Raw genomic sequence first — 27,862 nt, 5'->3', positions numbered from 1 at the left:
AAGCTACTGGAAGTTAATGGAACAAAGAAAATCCATCCCACATAGCAAAAGAGGCAATGCGAAATAAAAGGCAGAATCTGTCAAAACAGAACAGTCCGTAAAGACGAATTTTACAGAGGCACTTAACTTGCTCAGATGAAAATGCTCAAATTGAATGAAAGTTGGGTACATATCTGAGGATCATGCACGTAAATTGGCAGATTTTTCTGAGTTACCTACAGAGAACCCTGCCCAAATTCGTGACGCATGCAATCTGTTTCTGCGCAGTAATCCAAATCTAGTATCAACCTTTCTATCAAAGACTTTACTTGGCACAACAATGCAACAAAACTAAGATAAGAGAGGTTGCTACAGTAGTAACAACTTCCAAGACTCAAATATAAAACAAAATTTCTGTAGTAAAATAAACACATGGGTTATCTCCCAAGAAGTGCTTTCTTTATAGCCATTAAGATGGGCTCAGTAATTTCAATGATGTACTTCCAAGAAATAGTAGTTGAAGCAAAAGAGAGCATCAAAAAGCAAATTCAAAACAAATTTAAGTCTAACATGCTTCCTATGCATAGGAATCTTGTAAATAAACAAGTTCATGAAGAGCAAAGTAACAAGCATAGGAAGATAAAACCAGTGTAACTTCAAAAATTTCAGCATATAGAGAGGTGTTTTAGTAACATGAAAATTTCTACAACCATATTTTCCTCTCTCATAATAACCTTCAGAGGCATTATGAACAAACTCAACAATATAATTATCACATAAAGCATTCTTATTCACATGCATAAAAGTATCATTACTCTCCACATAAGCATTATCAATTTTATTAGTTGTAGTGGGAGCAAATTCAACAAAGTAGCTATCATTATTATTCTCATCATCAAATATAGGAGGCATATTGTAATCATAATTAAACTTATCCCCCATAGTAGCGGCACCAAAAGACCACTATCATTATAATCATCATAAATAGGAGGCATATCATAATCAACATAAACTTTCTCCTCAATACCCGGAGGACTAAAGAGATCATTTTCAACAAAACCGACCTCCCCAAGCTTAAATTCTTCCATAGCATTAGCAACAATGGTGTTCAAAGCATTCATACTAATAACATTCCCATTAGCATGCATAAGTTCCATGGGTTTTTTAATTTTCTCTTCAAACACATCATGTCCTAATTCAAGATAAAGTTCATAAAGATCTCTCATTTTGTTGTTGTCTTCCATTAAGCCTTACTAGTGAAAATAAAAACAAGAAACAAAAAGATGCAATTGCAGGATCTAAAGGAAATAGCTTCGAGCACTTACAACGGCAATAGAAAATAACTTAGTTACCTGGGACCGGAGTGTGAGTGCCTTTTACCTTTCCTCCCCGGCAACGGCGCCAGAAAAGTGCTTGATGTCTACGTGTGCTTCTATTCTTGTAGACAGTGTTGGGCCTCCAAGAGCAGAGGTTTGTAGAACAACAGCAAGTTTCCCTTAAGTGGATCACCCAAGGTTTATCGAACTCAGGGAGGAAGAGGTCAAAGATATCCCTCTCAAGCAACCCCGCAATCACGATACACGAAGTCTCTTGTGTCCCCAACACACCTAATACACTTGTCGGATGTATAGGTGCACTAGTTCGACGAAGAGATAGTGAAATACAAGTAGTATGAATAAATATGAGCAGTAGTAACGGCGCGCGAGAAAATAGCTTGCTGGCGTGCGGTTGATGGTAGTAATATTGCAGGAAGTAAACATGCGACGAAACGAGTAAACAAGCGGTGTTTGCGGTATTGGAAACAAGGCCTAGGGATCCTACTTTCACTAGTGGACACTCTCAACATTGATCACATAAATAAATAAGTTCTCTTCCTTTGTGCTACATATACTCTTGTTTGATAATGAACACCATTCGTTGCGTAGGGCTACTAGAGCACCTCAATGCCGGAGTTAACAAGCTCCACAACATTCGAGCATTCATATTTAAGTAACCTTTGAGCATAATAGATCTTTGCAATCTAAACCGAGTACTAACATAGCATACACACCTGTCACCTTTACACTATGAAGGGGGAATAGATCACATCAATACTATCATAGTAATAATTAACTCCATAACCTACAAGAGATTATGATCATAACCTACGCCAAGAACAACACGATGCACACACTGTCACCATTACAACGTGAAGGAGGAATAGACTACTTTAATAACATCACAAGAGTAGCACATAGACTAATAGTGATACAAAGCTCATCATATGGATCTCAATCATGCAAAGCAAATCATGAGATCATTGTATTGGGGTACAGAGAGAGAGATTAACCACATAGCTACCGGTAGAGCCCTCAGCCCCGAGGGAGAACTACTCCCTCCTCATGGGAGACAGCAGCGGTGATGAAGATGGCGGTGGTGTCGATGGAGGAGCCTTCCGGGGGCACTTCCCTGTCCCGGCGGCGTGCCGGAACAGAGACTCCTGTCCCCCAGATCTTGGCTTCGCGATGGCGGCGGCTCTGGAAGGTTTCTCGTACCGTGGCTTTTCCGTATCGAAGATTTAGGTCGAGGACCTTTAAATAGGCGAAGAGGCGGAGTCGGAGGGCCGACAAGGCGGTGACACAATAGGGGGCGCGGCCCGGGCCCCGGCCGCGCCACCTGTCATCTCGGTGGCCCCGTGGCCCCCCTCTGCCGGCTCTCGGGTGTTCCGGAAGCTTCGTGGAAAAATAGGATGCTTGGGCATTGATTTCGTCCGATTCCGAGAATATTTCCTTACTAGGATTTCGAAACCAAAAACAGCGAAAAACGAGGACCGGCACTTCGGCATCTCGTCAATAGGTTAGTTCCGGAAAACGCATAAAAACAATATGAAGTGTGAACAAAACATGTAGGTATTGTCATAAAACTAGCATGGAACATAAGAAATTATAGATACGTTTGAGACGTATCAACTGGCGGAGGCGACCTAGGAGCGGGGAGGCTTAGCGCGGTGGTGGGCTTGACGGGGCGGCGGCCCACTGCGGGAAAGTGTGAGGAAAGAATCCAGGCCGGCCGGTACTTCCGGGCCCGGTACCAGCCTGGTACCGGCATACCCTTCTGGGCTTGCAGATGCCCAGCTGGTACTGGGCCGGTAGCTGGCCCGGTAGTACCACCCCTTTTTCTTTTTTTCCTTTTCTGCGATACGGAAATCTCGATAACTTGAGCCAGGAAACTCGGAATGAAGCGAAACCAATTTTGCTAGAAAGAGGACGACAAGAGATACCTCCACACAAGGTGAAAACATGGAAAATAGTGGAGGATGATTTTCTGATGAATGTATAGGTGCAACCTCTCAATACGGTAAGCCGGGAAAATCATCTAACTCGAACACGCAACATGAGATGCATCCGGAATCCATTTTCCGATGAGCTAGAGCTTTCATGAGAATGAACACAAGCTCTAAAACATCTCATGAAAAAAAACCAACAACAACCAAGAAACACGATGCAATGCATGCAAGGTTTTAGCTCTCTCCGATGATGCAACCAACTATCCTACCGAGCACAAACCTTGTCCTTACGCATTCCACTCGAGCCGACAAGCTCCGTCTTCATCCATCTTCAGCATTGTACATGCCACCGTCTTCATCCAACATACACACCACCGTCAAACCTTGTACTTGCGCATTCCACTCGAGCCGACAAGCTCGTCTACATCCATCTTCAACATTGTAGATGCCACCATCTTCATCCAACATACACGCTGATACGTTGCAAACGTATCTATAATTTTTGATGCGCCATGCTTGTTTTACACCAATTGCTATATGTTTTGTTTACACTTCGTGGCACTTTTATGCATTTTCTGGAACTAACCTATTGACAAGATGCCACAGTGTCAGTTCCCTGTTTTCTGCTGTTTTGTATTTCAGAAAAGTTGTACAGGAAATATTCTCGGAATTGGACGAAACAAAAGCCAAAGTTCCTATTTTTCCCGGAGCAAAGACGGAGTCCAGAGCAGAGACGGAGGAGGGCGACGGGGTGGCCAGACCTAACCTAGGCGCGGCCTGGACCTGGCCCGCGCCTAGGGGTGGTCTGGGGCCACCAGGCCTCCACCGACCTCGCCCTTCCGCCTATATAAAGCTCCCGACACAAAAACCCTAAATATACCAGCCTCCGTCCACGAAAAGTTCCGTAGCTCCACCGCCATCACAGACAAGATTCGGGGGACAGAAGTCTCTGTCCCGGCACCCTGTCGGGACGGGGAATTGCCCCCGGAGCCATCTCCATCGACTCCACCACCATCTCCATCGCCGTTGCTGACTCCCAGGATGAGGAGTGAGTAGTTCTCCCACGGGGCTGAGGGCTCTACAGGTAGTTATGTGGTTTATCTCTCTCCCCCATGGTGTGATCTTTATGTGACCATGAGCTTTCTAATCTAGATGCTGTTATGTTATTCAAGTGGATTTTACTTATGTGATCTCCGGAGACTCCTTGCTCCACGTGTGTAAAGGTGGAGTGTGTGCACCGTGTGGGTCTCTTACGCTATATTTCACAGAATACTTGTTCACTGAATTATGATTTGAGTTGGATGTCTCTATTAAATTGTGGTGTGTTAGTACCGCCTATGAATGCTCAAAGTGCAGCGCGGGGTGTTCATTAGTACTTGGGAATACATTTTTAAGGTTTGCTTTTGTAGACCTACGCGGTGAATTAGTGTTTGTTATCCAACCGGAGAGTAGTTCAGAGTAGCATAGTGAAGTGCTTATATTTATATTCCTTTATAATATCATTGTTGAGAGTGACCACTAGTGAAAGTATGATCCCTAGGCCTTGTTTCCAAACATTGAATCACCATTTATTTACTGTTTTACTGCATGTTTACTTGCTGCCATATTTATTTCAGATTGTTATTACCACTCATATTCATCCATATCACTTGCATTTTACTATCTCTTTGCCTAACTAGTGCACCTATACATCTGACAAGTGTATTGGGTGTGTTGGGGACACAAGAGACTTCTTGTATCATAATTTCAGGGTTGCTTGAGAGGGATATCTTTGACCTCTACCTCCCTGAGTTCGATAAACCTTGGGTGATCCACTTAAGGGAAACTTGCTGTTGTTCTACAAACCTCTGCACTTGGAGGCCCAACACTATCTACAAGAATAGAAGCGTGCGTAGACATCAAGCTCTTTTCTGGCGCCGTTGTCGAGGAGGTAAGGTAAAAGGTACTCACATCCTCTGGCTACTAAGTCGTTTAGTTGATGGTGAGTGCTCGAAGTTATTTACTTTAGATTCTACAATTATATCTTTTTGTTTCTTGTTTTTATTTTCACTTGTTAGTCTTAGTGGAAAACAACAACAAAAATTAGAGAGCTTTATAGTATTTATCTTGAGTTCGGACATGAGGTGTTTGAAGAGAAAATTAAAAGACCTATGGAACTTTACTCTCATGCTAGTAGCAATGTTATTAGTATGAATTCTTTGAACACCATTATTGCTATTGCTACGGAAAAGTATAATCTTGGTGAAGTTGGTTTTGATGAGCATGATATTTTTAGTCCCCCAGGCATGGAGGAGGAAATTTACTTTGATGATACTATGCCTCCAATATATGATGATTACAATGATGATTATGTTATTTTAAGTCCAGCTACTATTGAGGAGAAAATTAATTATGATTACAATATGCCTCCTATATTTGATGATTATGGTGATGAGAATAATAATGATAGCTATTTTGTTGAATTTTCTCCCACTACAATTAATAAGAATGACTATGCTTATGTGGAGAGAAATAATTATTTTATGCATGTGGCTCATGGTAAGAATGTTTTATGTGATAGTTATATTGTTGAGCTTATTCATGATGCTACTGAAAGTTATTATCAGAGAGTAAAATATGGTTGTAGAAGTTTTCATGTTACTAAAACACCTCTCTATATGCTGAAAGTTTTGAAATTGCTCTTGTTTTATCTTCCTGTGCTTGTCATTTGTTCTTTGTAAATGTATTTGTGTACAAGATTCCTATGCATATGAAGTGGGTTAGACTTAAATGTGTTTCATATTTGCTTCTTGATGCTCTTTTTTTCTTCAATTCATATTTCTTATGTGAGCATCTTCTCAAACTACTACGCCTAGCTGAAAGGCGTTAAAGAAAAGCGTTTATGGGAGACAAACCATGTTTTATTTACAGTAATTTTTCTTTTTGTTGAGGCTTAGAAGTTATTACCTATGTAATAACCTCTCCTTATCATTTTTATTTCGTTTTTGTGCCAAGAATAGCCTCTAATAGGAAGAAAGTAAGATTTGAGGAAGTTGCTGTCCTGAAAACAGATTATGTGCTGTTACCATAAAAATTCGTAAACACAGCCAGAGCGGAATTTTGAGCTGTCATTTTTTATGCATATGCCCCAGGTTAGAGTAAAGTGCATGGTTGGTCCACCAACTTGTCGACGAGGTTCACTTTGATCACCGTACTTTGGAAATACCATTTTACGATCATGAAAGACGCTAGCAGGTTTATCTATGGTCACTACTCCTGGTATGGCCCTGTATTTGATGATGTAGCACTATGTTGACTATTCTAAGCAATGTATTTTTTGCAAAAAAAAAAAACCCCTTAGTTTTTTACCTGAGGCTGAGACACTATTCTGTAGAACAAACTGGTCAGAGCCCACTAGTCATACCCACGTCTCCTCTCTTCTCCAACACTTCATCATCAACCTCCAGCTCCTCACCAGATTAACTACAAGGCGAGGTTTCCAGCCTCCGATGCGCCTCCCCGCCACTGTTTCGGGCCGCGACAACGCCATCCAGACCTCCCACCTCCCTTGCCGCGTGAGCTCCCCCATTCCCCTAGTCCTCCCCGAGATCCGCCGTTAGATGGCTCGCGCCAGCCTGAGCGGTGAGCGCCCTGCTCGGCGTTGGGGCAGGGGCTGAGTAGCTCCCGCAACAGACCGCACCGCGTTTTGACGACGTAGATAGCTATCGGTCTCACCCTGAGCGAGCCTCGGTCGAATCTCGCGCGTCGACGTCGAGATCTTGCGGCGGCGACGGCACTCGTAGCAGGTGGGTCTTACCCCTGACGCAAAGGAGGGATTAGAAGGGGCACACTACATCGTCTACTTCGTTGTTGACCCAGGCCGGCCGGAGCGGAACACGACGCCGGCTGGGACAAAGCATGACCTTACTCCCTGGCGATCCTAGCCCCGGACGCGGCGTAGCTTCCCGGTGCTTCCTTTGTCCTTGTTCGGCTTCTCTGCGCTGAAAGAAACGACGGCTTCGTCACCGACGCGCATGTCATGGATGTACGACCGAGGTTGAAGTGACGCACCCCAGCCTCTCCCATGGTGCCCTGGACCGCCTCCCCAGAGCACGGCGTGGCCCTTGGCCTCGTCCAGGTCGAAGGCGAGGCTGGCCGGGCAGCATAGTGGCGCTGGCCCCGTCCTCCTATGCGTGTACATCCCGTGAGAAAGAAATGCGTCCAGGCGAGGCTCTTTGCAGGGTGGGCTGCTGTTGTTTATTTACTTCGGGGGCTTTTTTGAAAACAATGCACTGCACAGACTAGTCAACATAATGCCATGTCATCAAATACAGAGCCATACGAGGGACTAGTGACCGTACATAAACCCTCAAACATCTTTCGTGACCGTAAAATGGTATTTTCGAAGTACAATGACCAAAGTGAACCTCCATGACAAGTACGTGGACTAACAGTGTATTTTACTCCCCAGGTTATTATCTAACTTTCTTTATTTGACCACTTTTCGAGATGAGCAATAGAAGATTTTCAAAAAAATAGATCTTTACCTGCTGTTCTGTTTTGACAGATTTCTGCACTATTTGCGTTTGCCTCTTAAATCTCTTTCTTTTTTAGTTTTTTTGACCAAAGAGCTTTTTAAAAGGTTGCTACAGTAGCTTATATTTTAATAGATGTTTCATATATGTTAGTACTGAACCAAAGTAGATTTGTTTATTTTGATTGAACTAATGCTGCTAATAAAGAATTGTGTGAAGTTTTGTATGAAGAAAGTTTTCAAGTGTAGGGAGAGAAGAATGATGTGATGAGATGAAGTATGGACAAAATCTCAAGCTTGGGGATGCCCCTGCACCCCAAGAAATATTCAAGAGTTTCAAGCGTCAAAGCTTGGGGATGCCCAAGGCATACCCTCTTCATCAACAAAGCAACTGGTCATCTCTCTATGCGCTATATTTTTATTGCTTCGTACGCTATGTGTTTTTCTTGGAGCGTCTTTATTTTTATTTTTAGTTTTATTTTGTTATTTTACTGTAGAATATGGTTGTACCCTAACATATTTGTTTTGGAGAGATACACGCTCTATTTTAATTGCATAGAACGCTCAAGTTTTCGTTGCTATTGTTCTGCGTGTGTTCTAGTTTTCGGGTACTTTGTTTAGCTCTTGTTCTTTCACTTGAATTTTGTTCAGAGCTCGTTAGTATTATTTATTTATGTATGATTATCTCTATGGTCCATAATGTATTTCATCTCTGAGAGCTATTTCAAATCAGTTGATTGGTGTTGGATACGAGTAAAATATTTCATGACTATAGTGATGCAAAAGGAAGCTTGTCTGGACTTCGGCATGTCATGTTGGATGTTATTCTTTTCATATGCTTAGTATTTATTGTTGTAGAATGACTTGTCTCAAATAGCTGAGAGTGCATAATGTGTCATTGAAAGAATCATGTCTTGTTTCCATCATAAAAGCATAATATTGTGGTATTCTCCTTTGATGCTTTATTGGGTTGACTTGGCACATGCTTATACCATGTTATGACTATAACCAGTCAACTAAAGCCTCTATGATCATTTAGTTTTTGACTTGTAATATCACTTTATGCTTTGATTGATAATGTTTTATCGTTATGCATGATTATGGCCATTATTGCTCTCTTAGTTGGTCGCTCCCAGTCTTTTGCTAGCCTTCGCCTGTGCTGAGTATGATTTCTACTCGTGCATCCAACCACCATGAACCAAAGTTTGCCAATTGTGTCCACCATATCTACCTATTAGCTTTATTGCTATTCCAAGTAATTCATCATGTTTTTATTTATCTTCCAAATTAAATTTTGGCATGAGAAAATTAGTCAGTAAAGCTCTCACGAACTTGATGGCATATTTACTTTCTTGCACTTAATAAACTTGATCATTGTGCCTATCTTATGAAGTTCATATGTTTGCAAATTGCAAGTTGGGAGTTAGTATAACCATGCTTTCATGGGGAACACTTTCGACATTGCACTTATATTTAGTTGATGTCATGTTCTTTTGTTTATGGATGCCTAGCGGTGCGAAATAAAATGGAAACTTGTAAGTCCATGGAGTTTGTATATGAGTTAGAGTAATGCCTGGGCCGCTAATCTAAGCCATGCATCATTCATGGTGGAAATTTACAGCTAAGCCATAGTGAGCATTCTATGAAGCATTTGCAATAAAAAGCTATACCCATAGTAAATAAAAGATTGCTAAGATGGTCATTGTCTGTTTGTCTTGTCATTTTGGCATGGGATTGCTCCTACAAGAGTACCTCCATATCATCGGGCAAGAGGTACCCCGTTGACGGTTCTCAATGATACATGTATACTTACAATGACAATAACTTATTTGGGACCTAAGTTGAGTAGCATGAGGTTTAGGTACTCGTATTCAAGGGGCATGAGATTTTCAACTTGTGATTTGCAAGCATATAGCTTATATTTGATTCACATTAACTTTAACCATTCAAGATATTTATGATAGGGGAAATGAGAGTTCAAAGCTAATAAGTACCATACTTTTTGGAAGGTTTATAAAACTTTTTTTATCTTGCTTACTCTACAAAGAGTCTTTCTTTTACTTTCATGTTGAGTCTTCATCTTCTACTTTATGCACCAATTAAGAGAGCATAGTTGTCATTCTTAGTGCAATGTGCATAGTCCCAAAATTATTATTGATTGATTCATGATTATGCTATTGCTTGTTCTTAAATTACTTGTATCTAGTCACCCTTTGAACTTTGAAGGTGTCCTAGCATTTATGTTTTGCTACTTCATAAAGGACATGTTGAGTACCACTTTGTTATGTTTACTCTATGCTCATAAACAAACACTTGTTTTCAAAGCACCATTATTCATGATCCTTCGTTTGAGTTACTTCTCATGTTATAACATAGTTGCTAAGTTCTATTGTTAGAATTATATCTATCATACCTATGTTTAGAGTACTTTGATCCCAGCTCACAATGCTTTACATGCTTGATCAAGATTGTGTTGGCTTCATGTCACCTCAAAAGTTATTTTGTTATCACTTACCTACTCGAGGACGAGCAGGAGTTAAGCTTGGGGATGTTGATACGTTGCAAACGTATCTATAATTTTTTATCCTCCATGCTTGTTTTACACCAGTTTCTATATGTTTTGTTTACACTTCGGGACACTTTTATGCATTTTCGGAACTAACCTATTGACAAGATGCCACAGTGCCAGTTCCCTTTTTCTGCTGTTTTTGTATTTCAGAAAAGTTGTACAGGAAATATTCTCGAAATTGGACGAAACAAAAGCCAAAGTTCATATTTCTCCCGGAGCGAAGACGGAGTCCAGAGCAGAGACGGAGGAGGGCCATAGGGTGGCTAGACCTACCCTAGGCGCGTCCTGGACCTGGCCCGTGCCTAGGGGTGGTCTGGGGCCACCAGGCCTCTACTGACCTCGCCCTTTCGCCTATATAAAGCTCCCGACGCAAAAACCCTAAATATACCAGCCTTCGTCCACGAAAAGTTCCGTAGCTCCACCGCCATCACATACAAGATTCGGGGGACAGAAGTCTCTGTCCCGGCACCCTGCCGGGACGGGGAATTGCCCCCGGAGCCATCTCCATCGACTCCACCGCCATCTCCATCGCCGTTGCTGACTCCCACGATGAGGAGTGAGTAGCTCTCTCTCCCATGGTGTGATCTTTATGTGACAATGAGCTTTGTAATCTAGATGGCGTTATGCTATTCAAGTGGATTTTACTTATGTGATCTCTGGAGACTCCTTGTCTCACGTGTGTAAAGGTGGAGTGTGTGCACAGTGTGGGTCTCTTAGGCTATATTTCACAGAATACTTGTTCACTGAATTATGATTTGAGTTGGATGTCTCTATGGAATTGTGGTGTGTTAGTACCGCCTATGAATGCTCAAAGTGCAGCGCGGGGTGTTCATTAGTACTTGGGAATACATTTTTTAGGTTTTCTTTTGCAGACCTACGCGGTGAATTAGTGTTCCTTATCCAACCGGAGAGTAGTTCAAAGTAGCATAGTGAAGTGCTTATATTTATATTCCTTTATGATATCATTGTTGAGAGTGACCACTAGTAAAAGTATGATCCCTAGGCCTTGTTTCCAAACATCGAATCACCGTTTATTTACTGTTTTACTGCATGTTTACTTGCTGCTATATTTATTTCAGATTGTTATTACCACTCATATTCATCCATATCACTTGCATTTTACTATCTCTTTGCCGAACTAGTGACGATTGACGACCATCTGGAATGGAAAGAAGATCGATGAACATCTGGAATGGAAAGATCGAACCTTTCTTCATTTGCTCTGTGTGGTTGCTTGGCACATAGGCCTCCACTGTATTTCCCTAGAGCATTGACCAAAGCTGAATTTCAATGTATATAGAAGGCAGCTGTCTTTTCCGTCAGTAACTTGGTACAGCAAGAATTTTCTTGCAGGTTTCAGTAATTGGAAGCATGTGTCCAAGTTAGTACTATTTTCCTATTCGTATAAATATTCATTAGTTGCACACGCAAGAATACGGTGTGCTCACATTTTAAAAGTGCCTTTTGTGCACTGTTTGGCTTGTTTGTCAAAATGGCTTGTTAAAATGGAACATTGTGTCCTGGGAAGATCCCGAGCACTTGGTTGGTTGGGTGTTTTATTTTATTTTGGCGCAATTTTCTACCTCTGGATTTTTATGATAATCCTATACAACTAATTTCTTCAAAAAGAGTGACAAATAAGAGTTTGGTCACACTTTTTTCGAAACAGTATTGCAGATGCAAATGAACCTTTTCGTTCAAATACAGTGAACAGCCTGTTCCCTATTGGTAACAAATTCGAAGTCCGGAACGGCGGGTCGGTCCAGCAACAGGGACTGGCGTCAGCGATGCAGAAGCCCAGAACACATGAACGCATCAATCCAACGATGTCAGCAAATGCAAGGACAAACATCTGCATAACTTGTAGAAAGAAGCAATGCATTAACCAATTTGCATGCATTGTGTAGAGCAAGAGACACTGCAAAAGTGATTACAAAAAATCCATGTTCCAACCGAATAAACTACACATAATACACTATTGAACTGAACAGCTCCTCTGTTGGGCACTTGAGTGTAAGAAGTAACCATATGAAAGAACTACAGCAGTGTCTACAACTAATAGATATTGAGGGAAAACCAGATACACATATTCAGCTTTGTACAGGTGAAGCAAGATGGCATACCAAGCTCCCTCGGGCCAAGAACAACTGCCACACTCGTTTGTCTTGCTTCCACCATTTCAATGCATGTTCTATCCAGCTCACCTGCTCGTGAAATTACAGAATCTTACTGTATCCCATGAGTGATGAGGAGAGTCAAACCGCTGTCCAAAGAATGGTCAGAATGTCTAGAGATGTTTCAGCTGCAGAAGGACACAAATAGTCATGTTTTATGAAGTGTTTTTAGGCATGCAGTAAACTGAGTTGATAAGTTGACACAAAATACCTCAAATAAATGGGCTAATACAACAAAATTCTGAATCGTTTCAAGTGCAGTACAAGCACAAGGTTTTATCACCATCTAGACTAAGCTAAGGATGGGCCTGGATAGCTGAAATTTCCTACAACTGCATATTGTACAAGTTGAGAAATTTAGTCACGGGAGCTCCCCATTGTAGTACTCACTTCTTAAATTGTCAATTTGATGACATTTGCTATGATCATTTACGGGGTTAACTATCCTGCATGATAACATAAGCAAGTAAATGACTGGATTTGACAACATAATTGAAGGCATATGGAGCATACGGGGTTTTAACTGTCTGACCAAACAGAGAGCTACCATGCTCCTATGTGTAACCAGAAACTAACTTTTAAATCATACCTCGATGGATCGAGGTACTAAAACAGTCAAATGTGCACCGTGGAAATGAAATGTGATTGTCAATTTCTATAGCGAAGAAATTGGCCGAGAAACAGCCTTGAGCCCGCAACCCGAACAGGGAGTTGATAGCTGATGCAACGTTTCATATTTCTGTCAGCAGGCAAGGGATAATTAAATACTTTTTTGAGAAAAAGCACTAGTTGTGAACTCATCAATGACCCAAATTTTACAAAGAAAATTAATATTTTTCATATGAAGTGGATAAAATGAACAACAAATCAAAGCTTGGAATATCATAGTCCATCAATGAAATCGGTATCCTCATTATGAGCATTTATGAAAGTGGGTTTTCATGCGTATTAAAAAGAGATGATTGGCCGGGCTTCTATGAAACTATATATAGAATTATTAGTTATGAGGCATCTAAGAAACACAATAGTTCAATACAGTTATTTTTTAAGGGGCATATCTTTACCTGGGCATCATAAAATCCGGTACTACCTTCATTATGAGCTGCTATAAACTTAGTACCTTCATTCTTTTCTATATCAAATTATGAGCTTCAAAAGACCTGAAAACTGAATAAGTGAAAGGCCAGTCCCCGTATATTCATACTATGGTCATAATAAATTAACAATTGCCACTGAACAAAATCTGAATAATCTCATGCAAGTGAACAGGAAAACATCATATATTGTCTCTGCATGTTCGTGAAAAAAAAGAACAACTCTTGACAAGTTAGAAGCTTCTCCCTGAAAGAGAAAAGGACTAAAAGGGAGCAGGTAGTGTAAGGACTACTGGACGTAATTATAATTACTGCCTCATTAATAGCTCAATCAGATACTACATCACGAACATACAAAGGCCTAACATACATAATCCGTTGTAGTTACTGGACATGTTGACATAAATCAGAGGTTTAGCCCTAGTCCACATATGCTTGCTAACTGGATGGCTGCCAATATTGTTCTTCACTTCTCCCTGGTTTTAGGGTCATGTGACTTCTGGTATTTCTGCTCCGAAGTTTTGGATTTGTTGTTGAAGGAATAAACACGTTCTCAACAGATAAAAACCGTAAGAGCCCTAGTCAAACATGTGATTCTAGCAATAGGGTTGCAAATAAATATATCAGTTTCATCTCCACTGAAACCAGAGATAGATGTGCTTACAGAATGGATAAAGGTTGAACGTTGGTGTCGGGCGCGGGACCGGTGGCCATGGCCGAGAGGAAACGGAGGTAGCGCTCTACCAGCGGTTCCCCGCTTCTTGTCCTCTCCAGGACCAACAGATGCGATGCGGCCTTCGGCCCCAGCATCCGTGGCCGTGGCCCTCGTCTCGACTTCTCCTGGCGCTGCAGTTAGGCGGAAGAGGCGCGGCGTCCCTCAGATTGAGGCGGTGAAGGCCACGGTGAACTGGCGGAGATGGCTTACTGCGCAGAGCACACGTTGGCATTTTGCTCGTTGCTGCTCCTCGAGGCGACGCCTCCCGAGGCGCAGCCGCTTAAATCGGCGGCGGCACCGCCCGACAGCCGCGCAATAGCCCACTGGTGGGAGCGGCAGTTCTAGCGCTGCGCAGGAGCAGACGCTGGGGGAGGGATGGGGGCGGAGCGGAGGAAAGGGAGTCGCGGGGAAATAGTGGTGGGCAGCATTTTGCTTTCAGAGAGGATTTCAAGGAGAGTCGTGCGTGGTAACTGGGAATGATACAACTGCCGCTCCATGTTCTCGTCCCGGAATTTTCAACGTGGTCTCGATTCTTGATGGTTTTGAGCATAGGCGGTACAGATTCTATTTTTTCTCGCGTAGGGGGTTGGAGCGGACGACGTACCATAGGACACCACCGCTAGAGCTTTAAGGGCATCTCCAACCGCGCGACCCAAACGGACGCGCTGGGCCGTCCGTTTTGGGCCGTTTGGGTGGCCGAACGGACACCCGGACAGCGGCCCGCGTCCGCGTGTCCGTTTGGATCGCACGCTGCGCCCAACGCGCGGACGCACCGCATATGTAATTAAAATAACAAAAATAAAAATAAATAAGGAAAACAGCCAAAAATAACATTAAACTAGTGGTTAATTAAACTTAGCCCTATTTTGGGCAATTTTTACACAAAAGAAAGCCCTATATGGGCTTTAAACTAAAAAAAAAGAAACCCTAGACAGGGTTTGCGAGCACGGTGGCCGCCGGCAGTACTACCCCCAGTAGTACTCGTCATCGTCGGCGTCGATGACGACGACGCCCCCCGGCGGCGAAGCGCTGTTCCGGCTCGAGACGCCGGAGGGCACCGAGGACTCCGGCCAGGGCTCCCATTGCGCCCTTTCCCAGGCGGAGTGCGGGTTCGGCGGGCTCGCCGGCCTTCGCAGCCGTGCCCTCCGTGCGGACTCCTGCCGGAGCTGCTCCTCCGTTGCGGCCGCAGCCTCCGCCCGTAGCCGGAGCGTGGCCGAGCGCTCCTCCTCCGCCGGCGCGCGCGGCCCGGCGCTCCTCCTCCTCCTCGGAGCGCCGCCGACGCGTAGCCTCCTCCCGACGGCGCGCCGGCTCGAGGAAGGCCCACGCCTCCGCTCGGGCGTCCTCCCGGGCCTTCCCGGCCGCCTCTCCAGCGCGGAGGTGCGCAGCGTCTCTGGCGAGGTGCGGCCATTTGGCCAGCTCGCCGAGGTCGCGCCGCTCGCGGACGCCGCGAGCGCGGCTCGCGGCTCCGGGTCGTCCTCATCCTCCTTGGGATGCGGCCGTGGCCGGGGCCGGGGCGCGGGCTCGTTGATGTAGAGGCCGCCGGGGCGGCGGCCGGCCCGCCTAGCGGTGTGCGCGGCCGCGCGCGAGGCCGCGCCGTCGCGGATGTGAAGCACGTGCGCCGGCGCGCATCGTGCTCCACCTTGAACCACAAGTCCCAGTTGGGACTTGCGTCGCCGTACGCGGGGTCCTGCTGGAGGTCCGCCGGCAGCTGAGCGCGGCGCCTCCGGATCTCGATCCCGCGCGTGCGACCGGAGTGGAAAGTGGGGACTGGATAGGGACAGTCCCCTTCCCCAGTCCACATTTAATAGGACTGGGGCACCGACAAGTGGGTCAGCCACGCGGACAGGCGGACACGCGAGGACGCCGCGTGCCATCCGCGGCCACGCAAACCCGGCCCAGATTTGGGCCGGGTTTGCGTCGTTCTGGACGCCGCGGCCGTCCGCTTTTGCGGTGCGTCCCCGCGTTGGGCCGGGTTTTTGTCCGGCTGGACCCATCCGGACGCGCGGGCGCGGGATGGGTCGCCCGGTTGGAGATGCCCTAATATAGTAGAGATAAGGGTAGTGGGCGATTTTCTATTAAGAGATAAAAGATTAGATATAAAAGATTAGTCTCTCGCCATAGCTAGGCCCTCGTTTTGCGCATGCCTGCCGTTCTTAGCTTGCCCTTAATCTGAAACCCTTCTTCTCAACCGGTCCATCTGATACAGCCGCGAGAAACCAGCTTAGGCGCTCGATTCGCCCTTCCTGTAACCTGGGCCGTTTTATTCTCCAAACCAACCAGCTTTGCTTGTTGATTTTCATCCATCTCCTTGTTCGGCTCGCCGCCGATGCATCCACCGTCGACACTTGCCGTCCACCAAAAGCCATGAGCTGCACCGGGAACACCAGCAGTACGTACCCTCGCGCAAAAGCCTACCAAGGAGGCAAGGACATGTCTCGCCTGCAGCAAGCCTACGACCGTGGCTAGGTCCTCTACCTAGCTAGACGCCTCTCCTGCTGCTATTTGTACTCCTAGTTCTACTGTTTCTGCTATTTGCACGGTTAATTGCACGCGGGCTAGCCGTTTTCGTTGATTAGTTTCCCACAATCATGAAAGAAGGAGGCGAGAGGAAGAACATTTTGGCCAAGACGCTCAAAAAGTGCCGGTCTCTGGGCCACCGGAGGCAGCCGGCAGCCTCCTGCGCTGGCCGCGGCAGCGCCCCGCAGTCGCCGTCGCCGCGCGCGGCCGATCACGTGCCGGCGGGGTGCTTCGCCGTGCTGGTGGGGCCGGAGAAGGAGCGGTTCGCCGTGCGCGCCAGGTGCGCCAACCACCCCCTCTTCCGAGCACTGCTGGACGAGGCCGAGACGGAGTACGGCTTCGCCGGCTGCGACGGCCCGCTCGAGCTGCCCTGCGCCGTCGACGACTTCATGGAGGTCATGTGGGAGATGGAGCAGGGGGACGGCGCCGCGCCGCCCAGCTGCACTATCTTCGCCGGCAGGGGCTACCACAACCAGCAGAAGCACGGCTACCACATGATGAGCCCGGGCACGTTCCTGGTCGCCGGCCGCTCGTGATCACCAAACACTACTCCAATGAAAGTCGATCGTCCTTCTTCACCGCATGCTTGATAGCTTAAGTCGTTCATGCCAAGTTGCCAGCGTTATTTCCATCAGTTTGCGTATGTCTTCGATCGTCTTCTCCTAATCTCCTGCATGTCTCCATGTACGTATATGGAGTTCACTGTAAGCTATGAACAAAAGATAATTCTTTTCTGTTCCAATTACATAGACGAGTTCCAGAAGAGCTCCCCTGGACACCAAGGAAGCAGAGCACTGTGGAACCAAAATCGGAGCCTTGTTACATTTCTTATTTGACCTGCCATAGACTCTGAGGACTACTGAGAATCCTTCGGAGGCTCCAAACTTTCTATCCTCCTGCTTCTCTGCTTCTCTGCTTGGCACGTTTCCATTTTTTACCTCAAATGCAGACTTTGTTTTTGCTTCATTGAAGCAAAAAAAGAATTTGCCGGAGACAGACCTCAACGGAGACTTCGCCGGAAACCTCGCGGTGAGCCAGACCTGAAACCTCGTAGCAAAACATTTATACAAATGTAGCAGAACTACATAACATTTGTAGCACACAAAATATACAATTGTAGCATCGTGAACTACTCCTTGCCGGCGCACCGCCATCAACATTACAGCACAGTCACTTCCTTCTTGCAGCACCGCCGGTAACATCATCGGTGACCGTTTACAGCAATGTCGCTAACCTTTTGGAGCACCAGCACCGGCAGTTTGCAACACCGCCGCTGACAGTTTACAACAGTATAGGCCTTCCTTTGCAGCTCGGTCGCCCACCATTCATAGCACCGTACTTCGCCGGAGATCTCGATGGAGACTACGCCGGAGCACGGTACTTCGCTGGAGACCTCCTTGTAGAAACGATGTCTGCCGATGGCAACACCACCACTACTCCTTGCAGTACCGGCAACAGCCATTTGTAGCACCGACGACCGCCGTTGGTAGCACCGCCGGTCGGCGTTGGTAGCACTTGCAGCCACCATTTGCAGCTCCCTAGCCTCCGTTGGTAGTACACACAGTTGTAAAGCCGAATCTGATGAGCGGGTCAGGCTATGGTGAGCAGGACGAAGGAAAGGAGAGGTGCACGCGCCGCAGTAGGACGCAGCGGTGCAAGGAGGTTGATGCAGCCCGACCTTCGGTCTTATCCGCGTCATGGTCGTCATCAAAAACTACGCTCAAGTCCGACGTCACGGAAGCATGGAAGAGGAGAAGGAAGAAGACCTGGCGAAACCGGTGCACAAACCGGCGCCGCCGGGCCCCACGCCGAACCCAACCGATGCACGGACCGGCATGCCGAAATGCTCGCCGAACCAGACCGGCGCCCAGCCCGGCACCGCCGTTCTTACCGTCGGAATGCTACGAGGAGTGTTGCATGTTCCATTGGTCTTGTACCTAAACTACCCCTCCTTAGTGGCTCTCTATATATAGTTCCCCCTCCCCACCTAAGAACCCTCATAACTTGATATAGAACTTGGCTTATGCCTCCACCATCCCTAGTGGATTAGGGCAACTCCCTCCTCTCTTAGACATTACTCTTAAAGTTGTATTAAGGCACTCATTACATGATTTATCTTTCGCACATTTGATTCTACCACCGGTCTCTCACACGTGTGACTCTATAGATCGTATACCGGTTTTTCTCTCGGAGATTCAACCTCCTGTCTTTTCCTCGAGAGATTCTATCGGGATAGTGGTTCTGCCCCAGCGCACCACCACGGCACGGCACCACCTGCTTCCTTCCGCCAGGCGCGCTGATCGTTTCCTTGGTTGCATCTCCAACACGCACGCAGCACCCTCCAACTCCACCTGCTCGCCTCAACTACGCTCGATCCGTTCCTCAGCGCGAAACCAAACCGCACACCACTCCCGCAAGCAGCACCGCCGCACACCAGTCCCGCGCGCACCGCCCACCCTCGGTCCGCTCAGCTCTCCAGCGCCTTCCCTGATTCCGCTCCCCACGCACCGCATCTCCCGCTGCTCCGTCTGCATCAAGGTAGCCCGCCCCTTGCTCCTGCCCCGCGCGGACACGTAGGCCCAGCCACCGCTCCACGCTGCGCTCGGCCACCAGGCCAACTGCGCCTCGCTCCACCCACCTCAGGCCGCTCCCGCGCGCGCATCTCCCAAACGACAGTGCCGCTGCCATCGATCGATTCCCTGCGTTCCTCAGCTACGACGCAAGCCGCGCCATCGATCTCCACCTGCTCGTTTCCAATTCGCGCACTCAAAATCGCTAGAAAATCCTTTGACCGGTACTACCGTCAAATCACAAGCGGTACCACCGCAACACCTCAACCGGCCTCACTACCGGTATCCAGTTTGGCTTACAGTGTACCATTCGCTATTAACCGGTACCAATCACCGGTACCACCGGCGGTACTACCGCCTAGCCTTAATTCTGTCCAGTTTTTTACCCCATTTTGATCCAAATTTTTGATAACTTTTTCGAGGCCGTTTGACTTCAAATTCTGACAATAATCTCGCACCATTTTGACTTCAATTTTGATAACTTTTCCGAGCTCGTTTGACTCCAAAATTTTGACAATCGACCGCCCGTTTTGACCTAAATTTTTTGGTATTGACTTTTGTGTTCGATTTCCGTTTTAGAGTGCATCGGTTGTCTATTTCGCTTCCGCGCCTACATCAACACCGCGACAACACCTTTGGCACCTCGGATTCCGGCGCAACTTCGACACCATAATCGATACCACTTCGACATCGCAAATTTGTGTGCTTGACACCGCATAACATTTTGAAAAGATATAACTTGCCCCTCACCCATTATAGTCTCGTTTCTTTCTTTGTGTACCTACCCCATTGAGAGTGGTTTTCCGAGTGTTGCGAAGCATTACACAAGTGTCACGTCCATGAGAGTGTGTGTGCGTTGTGTTGAGCAAAGCTCCGAAAAGTGTGGCATAGAGAAAAAATAAAGCTTCTAAGCATAGAGAAAAAATTAAAAAAAGGAAATAGATACAAAAAAGAGTGTGTGTCCACCGATACAAAGGAGTCCAAAGCTTCTAAGCGCAAAGAGAGAAAGAGAAGAGTGACATCTTGTGCAAATCTAGTTGCTTCTCTCATATGCAACCAAGCTACGGTCTCTCTTGTGTTGCGTGACACCGAGCTTATAGTCTTCGTTAGGACCATTTTGTTACTAGCTCACTTCCTTGGTTGCGCTAACCTCATTGTTCTTGTTGTGTGTGTTCCGTGTTTCCTTGACATAGATCACCACTTTTGACATTTGACTATGGATCTTACCCACATTTGACAATATACTTTTCCGTTGGTCTTTTTCGTTTGATATCCACTCCTTACCCACCACATATAGAGTTTCTTAGCCTTTTGTGTGTGTGTGTCTGAGTAACCCCGATACATTTTAACTTTGCTCTTCACTTGAACCATTTTTCCGATATTTTCTTGAAAGCTAGGATACTTGTGCAGTTTTCCTTCCACCACATGCATATACAACTTTCCTACGGAGAGCTATGCAATATGACCCCACAAGAACAAGCCGAGATGAGAGCATACTTTGCCGAGTTAGATGCTCGAGAAGCCAAGATGATCACCCCAAGACAAAGCCGAGTGCAAATCCTACTTCAAACACCTTGAGAGCAAGAGTGACACACCACATGAGTTGAGTGAGGACGTTTTGATTTCTAACAACTTAACCTCTACTCATCTTGTGTTGTTTTCCTCTTTGCTAGATTGCTCGGACATCGACGACGTCATTGCCATGGAGATGAGGGACTCCACTATATGTGAGATGAGTGATTCCACCATATATGAGCTTGAGTGCCTCCACTTTGGGAGCATGAGTGATACACCAAGTGAGATGAGAGTGGTAGTTGATAGGTCATGTGAGGCCATTTCAATTCTAACATCTTATCCTCTACCTCTAGTGTGTTTCCTTATGTCTCATTAGGTTTCATGGATGACTAGACGTCGATCATGGAGAAGAAGATGTACATGGTGCATGAAGATGATGATATCACACCATGCTTGCTTGAAGATGAACATGGAGGCCACATGGAGCCTACCACTTCCACAACACCTACCTCATATGAGCGGGACTACAAAGGTACCTATATGGGTGTTGATGATGCAATGATCCCACTAATGGACATGATGACTTATGAGTGCATGGATGATCTTGATGATACAATTGCCATGTGATAAGGGGAACCCGGCAGATCCTCCTATGGTGTTCGCCCGATCTTTCACAGCGAGAACCCGGGTAGTAGATACTCCCAACAACGCGATGAACGCAGCCTGGAGAAGAGAAACGAATCCAGTAAGCAACTGATCGATGAACGATACGCCTCAAACCTGAGCTAGACAATCCTTGATGAACACAAGAACCTTCGCAGCGGATCTTTATTAGAACTAGACAAACGGCAGCGCCGTACCCCCGGAGGGACGATACACGTGAACACACGTAATTGTTTTTAACCTAAACTTGTCTACCTAAACCCTAGCCACACCCACCCTTATATGAGTGGGTGGTGACCGGCCAAGCCCCTAGTGGGCCTCCCTAGTTCGACTCGGATAGGCCCAAGTCGAATCACACAACTTATTAAAAACCCTAATTGGCCCACATATGACCACATATATAAAATACATAAAATAAGATAACTAGCTAGGTGGAGTCCTGAAATTGGGCTTCACCTCGGCCTTCATGCCCGTATCATCCTCCCCCCTTCAAGAAGCGTTGTCCCCAACGCGTGAGGGTCTTCTGGAAAAGGTGACGTGATATGAACATCACACGTCCGCGCCGTCCTCAAGTCTTGCTTGCCTTCCACACCACATCCTCCCTCGCGGCTTGCTTGACTTGATACAACACTTGGCGCCTCCTTTCTTCTCCACGTGAGCTTGGACTTTGGCGCCAATACATTCTTCTTGCGAGGTTTTGATAGACCGATGTGTCGCTGAACATGACCCTGCACAAGATGTGTAATGCCTGGGCCACATAAATGTCTCACACGTCCATCCTTGCCTTGATGCATCCGCGGTGTCGCGGAAAACCGGACTGCAGTACTCCTAGCACGGTAGTGCCGCTGACCACTATCTCACTGACGTGCTCGCCTCCCACTCCTCCCACGCGCATCTGCGCCATATGCACTGAAACACCATCAGCACAACCATCATCCATATGCACTGAAACACCATCAGCACAACCATCATCAGTCTGCATACTAGCATCAACACAAACTGGAACTGTAGCACATGCTGCAACATCCACATCAACAACAAGTATAGCTTCATACGGCTTGTCACCAACAAGAACTGGCTTGTCATCTACATGCATGGATGAAACATTAACAACATCGACGCTCGGAACATCATGCACCTCATGCTGCACTTTAGGCTTGTGCAACTTCTCCTTACGCACCACTAACTCCACATCGGACTTGATATGATCACCACCCATAGGCTTCAAAGTCCGTTGTTTGCCACCATGCATAAAAGAATATGTATTTGCTCTCCCAGCATGCGTCATATTACGATCATACTGCCATGAACGCCCAAGTAGTAATCCACACACCTCCAATGGCAACACATCGCACTCTATCTCGTCAACATAATCATCAACTGTAAATGGCACACGCACCTTATGAGTAATCTTCAGAATACCACAGCTATTCAACCACTCAAGAAGCTTAGGTTCATGAAGACGCCATGTAGACAACCCCAATGTTGCCACCATCGCCTTACTTATGCCATTAGTATAGCTACCACCATCAATCATCAACTTGCAAGGTTTGCCCTTTATAATACACTGAGTTTGAAACAAACTCCACCACTGATCCTTGTCAACTGTCTTGCAAGCATCATCTTGTATCTTCTTGAGTTGCATATTCAGCCCACTCAATGGTACATCCTCCTCCATAGTCAGAGTAGTGCCCATGGTATCAGAGCCAGGTTCCTTCTCCTCTGAAGATATCACCTCGCCCTTAGTGACTATCGGTACTGGACCAACCTCCTAAATAGGAACTATGCACTTGCCAACTTCCTCTATTGCATTCACAACTCCGGATGGCTGCTCACTTGCCTTCATATATGGTAACACGAAGAAAAGTTTTGAAGTCCTCCCAAGTGCCAGAAAATTCTCCTCTGTCAACCACATCACACCACCAATGGTTTAATTCCTCGTCCACACGCCGGTGAGCAAGAACATATGCATCATACCCACTGAATTTCCCATTGTATATGCGACATTGATTGAAACCTAATTCCATGTGCTTTTCCCAATCTTCATAGTCTTCAACTGTCACCAAATGGTGTAAATACCAATGAAGCTTGGATGCCTGACGCTGTACTCCCTTCATGATGTCAAGATAATCATTGAAAAAAAGCACTGGATTTCTTCCCAAGAGAACACCGCAAGCCCAAAATATCGCCTGGAAACGAATCCGTCGCAAAAGATTGTTGAACCGCCAGCCTGGGAGCTGGTTGCGCCGGCCTGGGAACCGGATGGTCCGGTCTGGGAGCCGGTCTGGCCGGATTGGGCGTCGGCTAGTCGGCCTGGCAGCCGGTCGGTTCGATCGAGCAGCCGGTTGAACCAGGACTGAGACCGGGTGGATGGGCGGAGCTCGTAGTAGCGCCCCTGGAACCGATCCGGTTGGCACCGGCCTAGGGTCCGGTTTTGGCCGGGTTGGCCTGCCTGGGACCCGATCTGGCTGGGCCTGGCACCGGCCCGGCCGGTTGGCCGGTCCTGGCACCGGATCTGGTCGCGAATTGCCTTCTTCTTCCCGATCCCAAACACCAAATTTCGCGATTTTGACACCTGGAACAGCCATTGATGATAGGCAAACTGCACCACAACAACACCAATCTTCCTCCAACCAACCTCCTTCAACCTAGAGCAAAACTTCTCCGATGCAAACCGATCCGATGAGATCGATCAACAAAACCTCGCCGTGAGCAACCCAGAAATCTGATACCACATGATAAGGGGAACCCTGCAGATCCTCCTACGGTGTTTGCCTGATCTTTCACAGCGAGAACCCGAGTAGTAGATACTCCCAACAACGTGATGAACGCATCCTGGAGAAGAGGAACGAATCCAGCAAACTGATCGATGAACGATACGCCTCTAACCTGAGCTAGACAATCCTTGATGAACACAAGAACCTTCGCATCGGACCTTTATTAGAACTAGATAAACGGCAACGTCGTACCCCCGGAGGGATGATACACGTGAACACACGTAATTGTTTTTAACCTAAACTTGTCTACCTAAACCCTAGCCGCACCCGCCCTTATATGAGGGGGTGGTGGCCGGCCAAGCCCCTAGTTGGCCTCCCTAGTTCGACTCGGACAGGCCCAGTTCGAATCACACAACTTATTAAAAACCCTAATTGGCCCACATATGACCATAGATATAAAATACATAAAATAAGATAACTAGCTAGGTGGAGTCCTGAAATTGGGCTTCACCTCGGCCTTCATGCCCGTATCACCATGTCATATGCTTCGTTCATTCTCCCATGTGATGATTTGCTTGATAACATTGTTGATCATGTGGAATTGGTTGCTTGTGACAATATGATCATGCCATGCTATGAGAGTTTCACTTTCTCTCCTATTGCTTGCAATATGTCGAACAATTGCCTTTCCCATGTATTGCTTGGAATGAAAATGATAATGCTTGTGTTGTGACAACCTTGATGAAACAATTGCTCTTTCCCTAGGTTGGTCGACAACAATGATAAAATCTTGAACATGTTTTGTGCAAAATGCTTGCAATATTCTCCCATTAGTGTAACCAAAATGTTGAATACCTGAAACCGAGTGGATTTATTTTTTGTCCCATATTTTTCTATTCTATATTTTTTTTACTGGGAATCGGAATCTTAGATGAATCTAAAGGTTATTTAGATTTATTTATTTCTTTACTATATTTAGTATAATTGCTTGCTCTTTCCAATGCTTGGTTTGCAATGATGTTAATATGTTTGTGAATGAGATTGCCCCCATAGCTCTCTCAAATTTTGGAGATTTTGCGTATGTCCATGTTGAGCATGTTCCCATGTTTACTCCGTATATTCAGCATATCTATTATGATGCTTTGCTTAACGCTAATGTTGTTATGCAAAAGAAATGGACCATCATGATGTATGATGTGTTCATATACCATGTACACACGTTCTTTGCTTCGCCTGTTGTGTGTGTAGGTACGCGGAAGACAAGGTCAACCTCGATTGAGCACGAGTTGACCAAAAGAGCTCTTGCGAGCATGATACAAGTGAACTCCCATGAGAGGTTAGACCCCAACACGCCTACTTCACATGACCTCTCCATGAGAGCCCATCGACACTTTGATAAGATGACCTCCTTCTACTTAGGTCTATTGCTATACCCGTTGCACTTTGGCTACGCTTTGAGTGTTCCTTTCCTTTTCTTGTGCTATTGATAGGGTTCATGACAAGTGAAGGGACATTCAAGCGTTGATGTCATCTACCTCCTCTACACGTTCATGATGCATTTTCGTCGAGGACGACTCTTTTTCAAGTGGGGGGGAGATGATGCAGCCCGACCTTCGGTCTTAACCGCATCATGGTCGTCATCAAGAACTACGCTCAAGTCCGACGTCACGGAAGCATGGAAGAGGATACATAAGAAGACCTGGCGAAACCGGCGCACAAACCGGCCGCCGGCCCCCACGCCGAACCCAACCGGCGCACGAACCGGCATGCCGAAACGCTCGCCGAACCAGACCAGCGCCCAGCCCGGCACCACCGGTCTTACCGCCGGAATGCTACGAGGAGTGTTGCCTTTTCCATTGGTCTTGTACCTAAACTACCCCTCCTTAGTGGCTCCCTATATATAGTTCCCCGTCCCCACCTAAGAACCCTAGGTCATAACTTGAGATAGAACTTGGCCTATGCCTCCACCATCCCTAGTGAATTAGGGCAACCCCCTCCTCTCTTAGACATCAATCTTAGAGTTGTATCAAGGCACTCCGTATATGATTTATCTTTCGCACATGTGATTCTACCACCGGTCTCTCACACATGTGACTCTATAGATTGTATACCGGTCTTTCTCTCGGAGATTCAACGTCTTCCCCTCGAGGGATTCTATCGGGATAGTGGTTCGGGCTATCGGGAGTAAACCCGGATTGTATCGGGTTGCGTTGTGTGTGTTCATCGTGTTCTTCGTGTTCATCCCTCTCCCCCTCTTGTTCTTGGTCAATTCGTGAGATCGGGCCACAAATCGAGGCTTAAGACCTCATCAAAGGTGAAGGCCAACGAGAAAGTGAGGTAGCACGGTGACGGGGAGAAAAAACCGTCTCGGGCATGGGGGTCAATCACGGGGAGGAAGGAGGCAGTGGCGTGTGCGGGATTGAACATGTTGGAGATATGCCCAAGAGGCAATAATAAAGTGGTTATTATAATATCTTTGTGTTTATGATAAATGTTTGCATACCATGCTATAATTGTATTAACCGAAACATTGATACATGTGTGTTATGTAATCAACAAGGAGTCCCTAGTAAGCCTCTTGTATAACTAGCTTGTTGATTAATGGATGATCATGGTTTCGTGATCATGAACATTGGATGTTATTAATAACAAGGTTATGTCATTGGTTGAATGATATAATGGACACACACCCAAATGAGCGTAGCATAAGATCAAGTCATTAAGTTCAATTTGCTATAAGCTTTCGATACATAGTTGCCTTAGTCCTTCGACCATGAGATCATGTAAATCACTTACACCGGAAGGGTACTTTGATTACATCAAACGCCATTGCGTAAATGGGTGGTTATAAAGATGGGATTAAGTATTCGGAAAGTGTGAGTTGAGGCATATGCATCAATAGTGCGATTTGTCCATCCTGATGACGGATAGATATACTCTGGGCCCTCTCGGTGGAATGTCGTCTGATTAGCTTGCAAGCATATGATTGGATCATAAGAGATGACATACCGCGGTACGAGTAAAGAATACTTGTCGGTAACGAGGTTGAACAAGGTATGGAGATACCGATAATCGAACCTCGGACAACTAAAATATCGCGAGACAAATGGAATCGGCATCGTATGTAAATGGTTCAATCGATCACTAAGTCATCGTTGAATATGTGGGAGCCATTATGGATCTCCAGATCCCGCTATTGGTTATTGCTCGGAGAGGAGTCTCGACCATGTCTGCATAGTACGCGAACCGTAGGGTGACGCGCTTAAGGTTCGATGTCGCATAAGTAGATTTGAATATGGTATGGAGACGAAGTTTGTTCGGAGTCTCGGATGGGATCCAGGACGTCACGAGGAGGTCCGGAATAGTCCGGAGAATAAGATTCATATAAGGGAAGTTGATTTCTAGGTTTCGGAAAAGTTCGGGATTTTTTCGGTGGATGATAGGGAAGGTTCTAGAAGGTTCCGGGGGTCCCACCAGTAGTCCCACGACCCTAGGAGGCCTAGCATGGGCCGAGGGGGTGCTCCCTAGCCTAATAGGCCAGGGGCACATGCCCCTCAAGGCCCAGCCGGCC

General features: G+C 46.2%; 1 protein-coding gene and 1 long non-coding RNA gene across 3 annotated transcripts; one reads left to right on the top strand and one right to left on the bottom strand.

Annotated features, from left to right (window-relative positions):
• Nucleotides 1-12,197: 12,197 nt before the first annotated feature.
• On the bottom strand, nt 12,198-14,594 carry LOC124687138. Of its 2 annotated transcripts, XR_006998105.1 has the most exons (3): nt 14,259-14,594; nt 13,565-13,660; nt 12,198-13,239 (listed from the first exon to the last, which is right to left on the bottom strand). It is a non-coding gene; the product is annotated as an uncharacterized LOC124687138 (long non-coding RNA). The 2 variants fall into 2 exon arrangements; XR_006998104.1 differs by having other exon boundaries at nt 13,565-14,594.
• A 2,303-nt stretch (nt 14,595-16,897) lies between these two features.
• Nucleotides 16,898-17,362, top strand: LOC124690054 (auxin-responsive protein SAUR50-like). Its single transcript, XM_047223496.1, has one exon. The coding sequence runs from the start codon at nt 16,898-16,900 to the stop codon at nt 17,360-17,362; it is 465 nt and encodes a 154-aa protein (XP_047079452.1).
• Nucleotides 17,363-27,862: the final 10,500 nt, after the last annotated feature.

This window comes from Lolium rigidum, chromosome 2, assembly GCF_022539505.1.
Source record: "Lolium rigidum isolate FL_2022 chromosome 2, APGP_CSIRO_Lrig_0.1, whole genome shotgun sequence".
Taxonomy (NCBI): Eukaryota; Viridiplantae; Streptophyta; class Magnoliopsida; order Poales; family Poaceae; genus Lolium; species Lolium rigidum.
The sequence above is the reverse complement of the archived record's forward strand: the minus strand, read 5'-3'. Positions and strand labels throughout refer to the sequence as shown.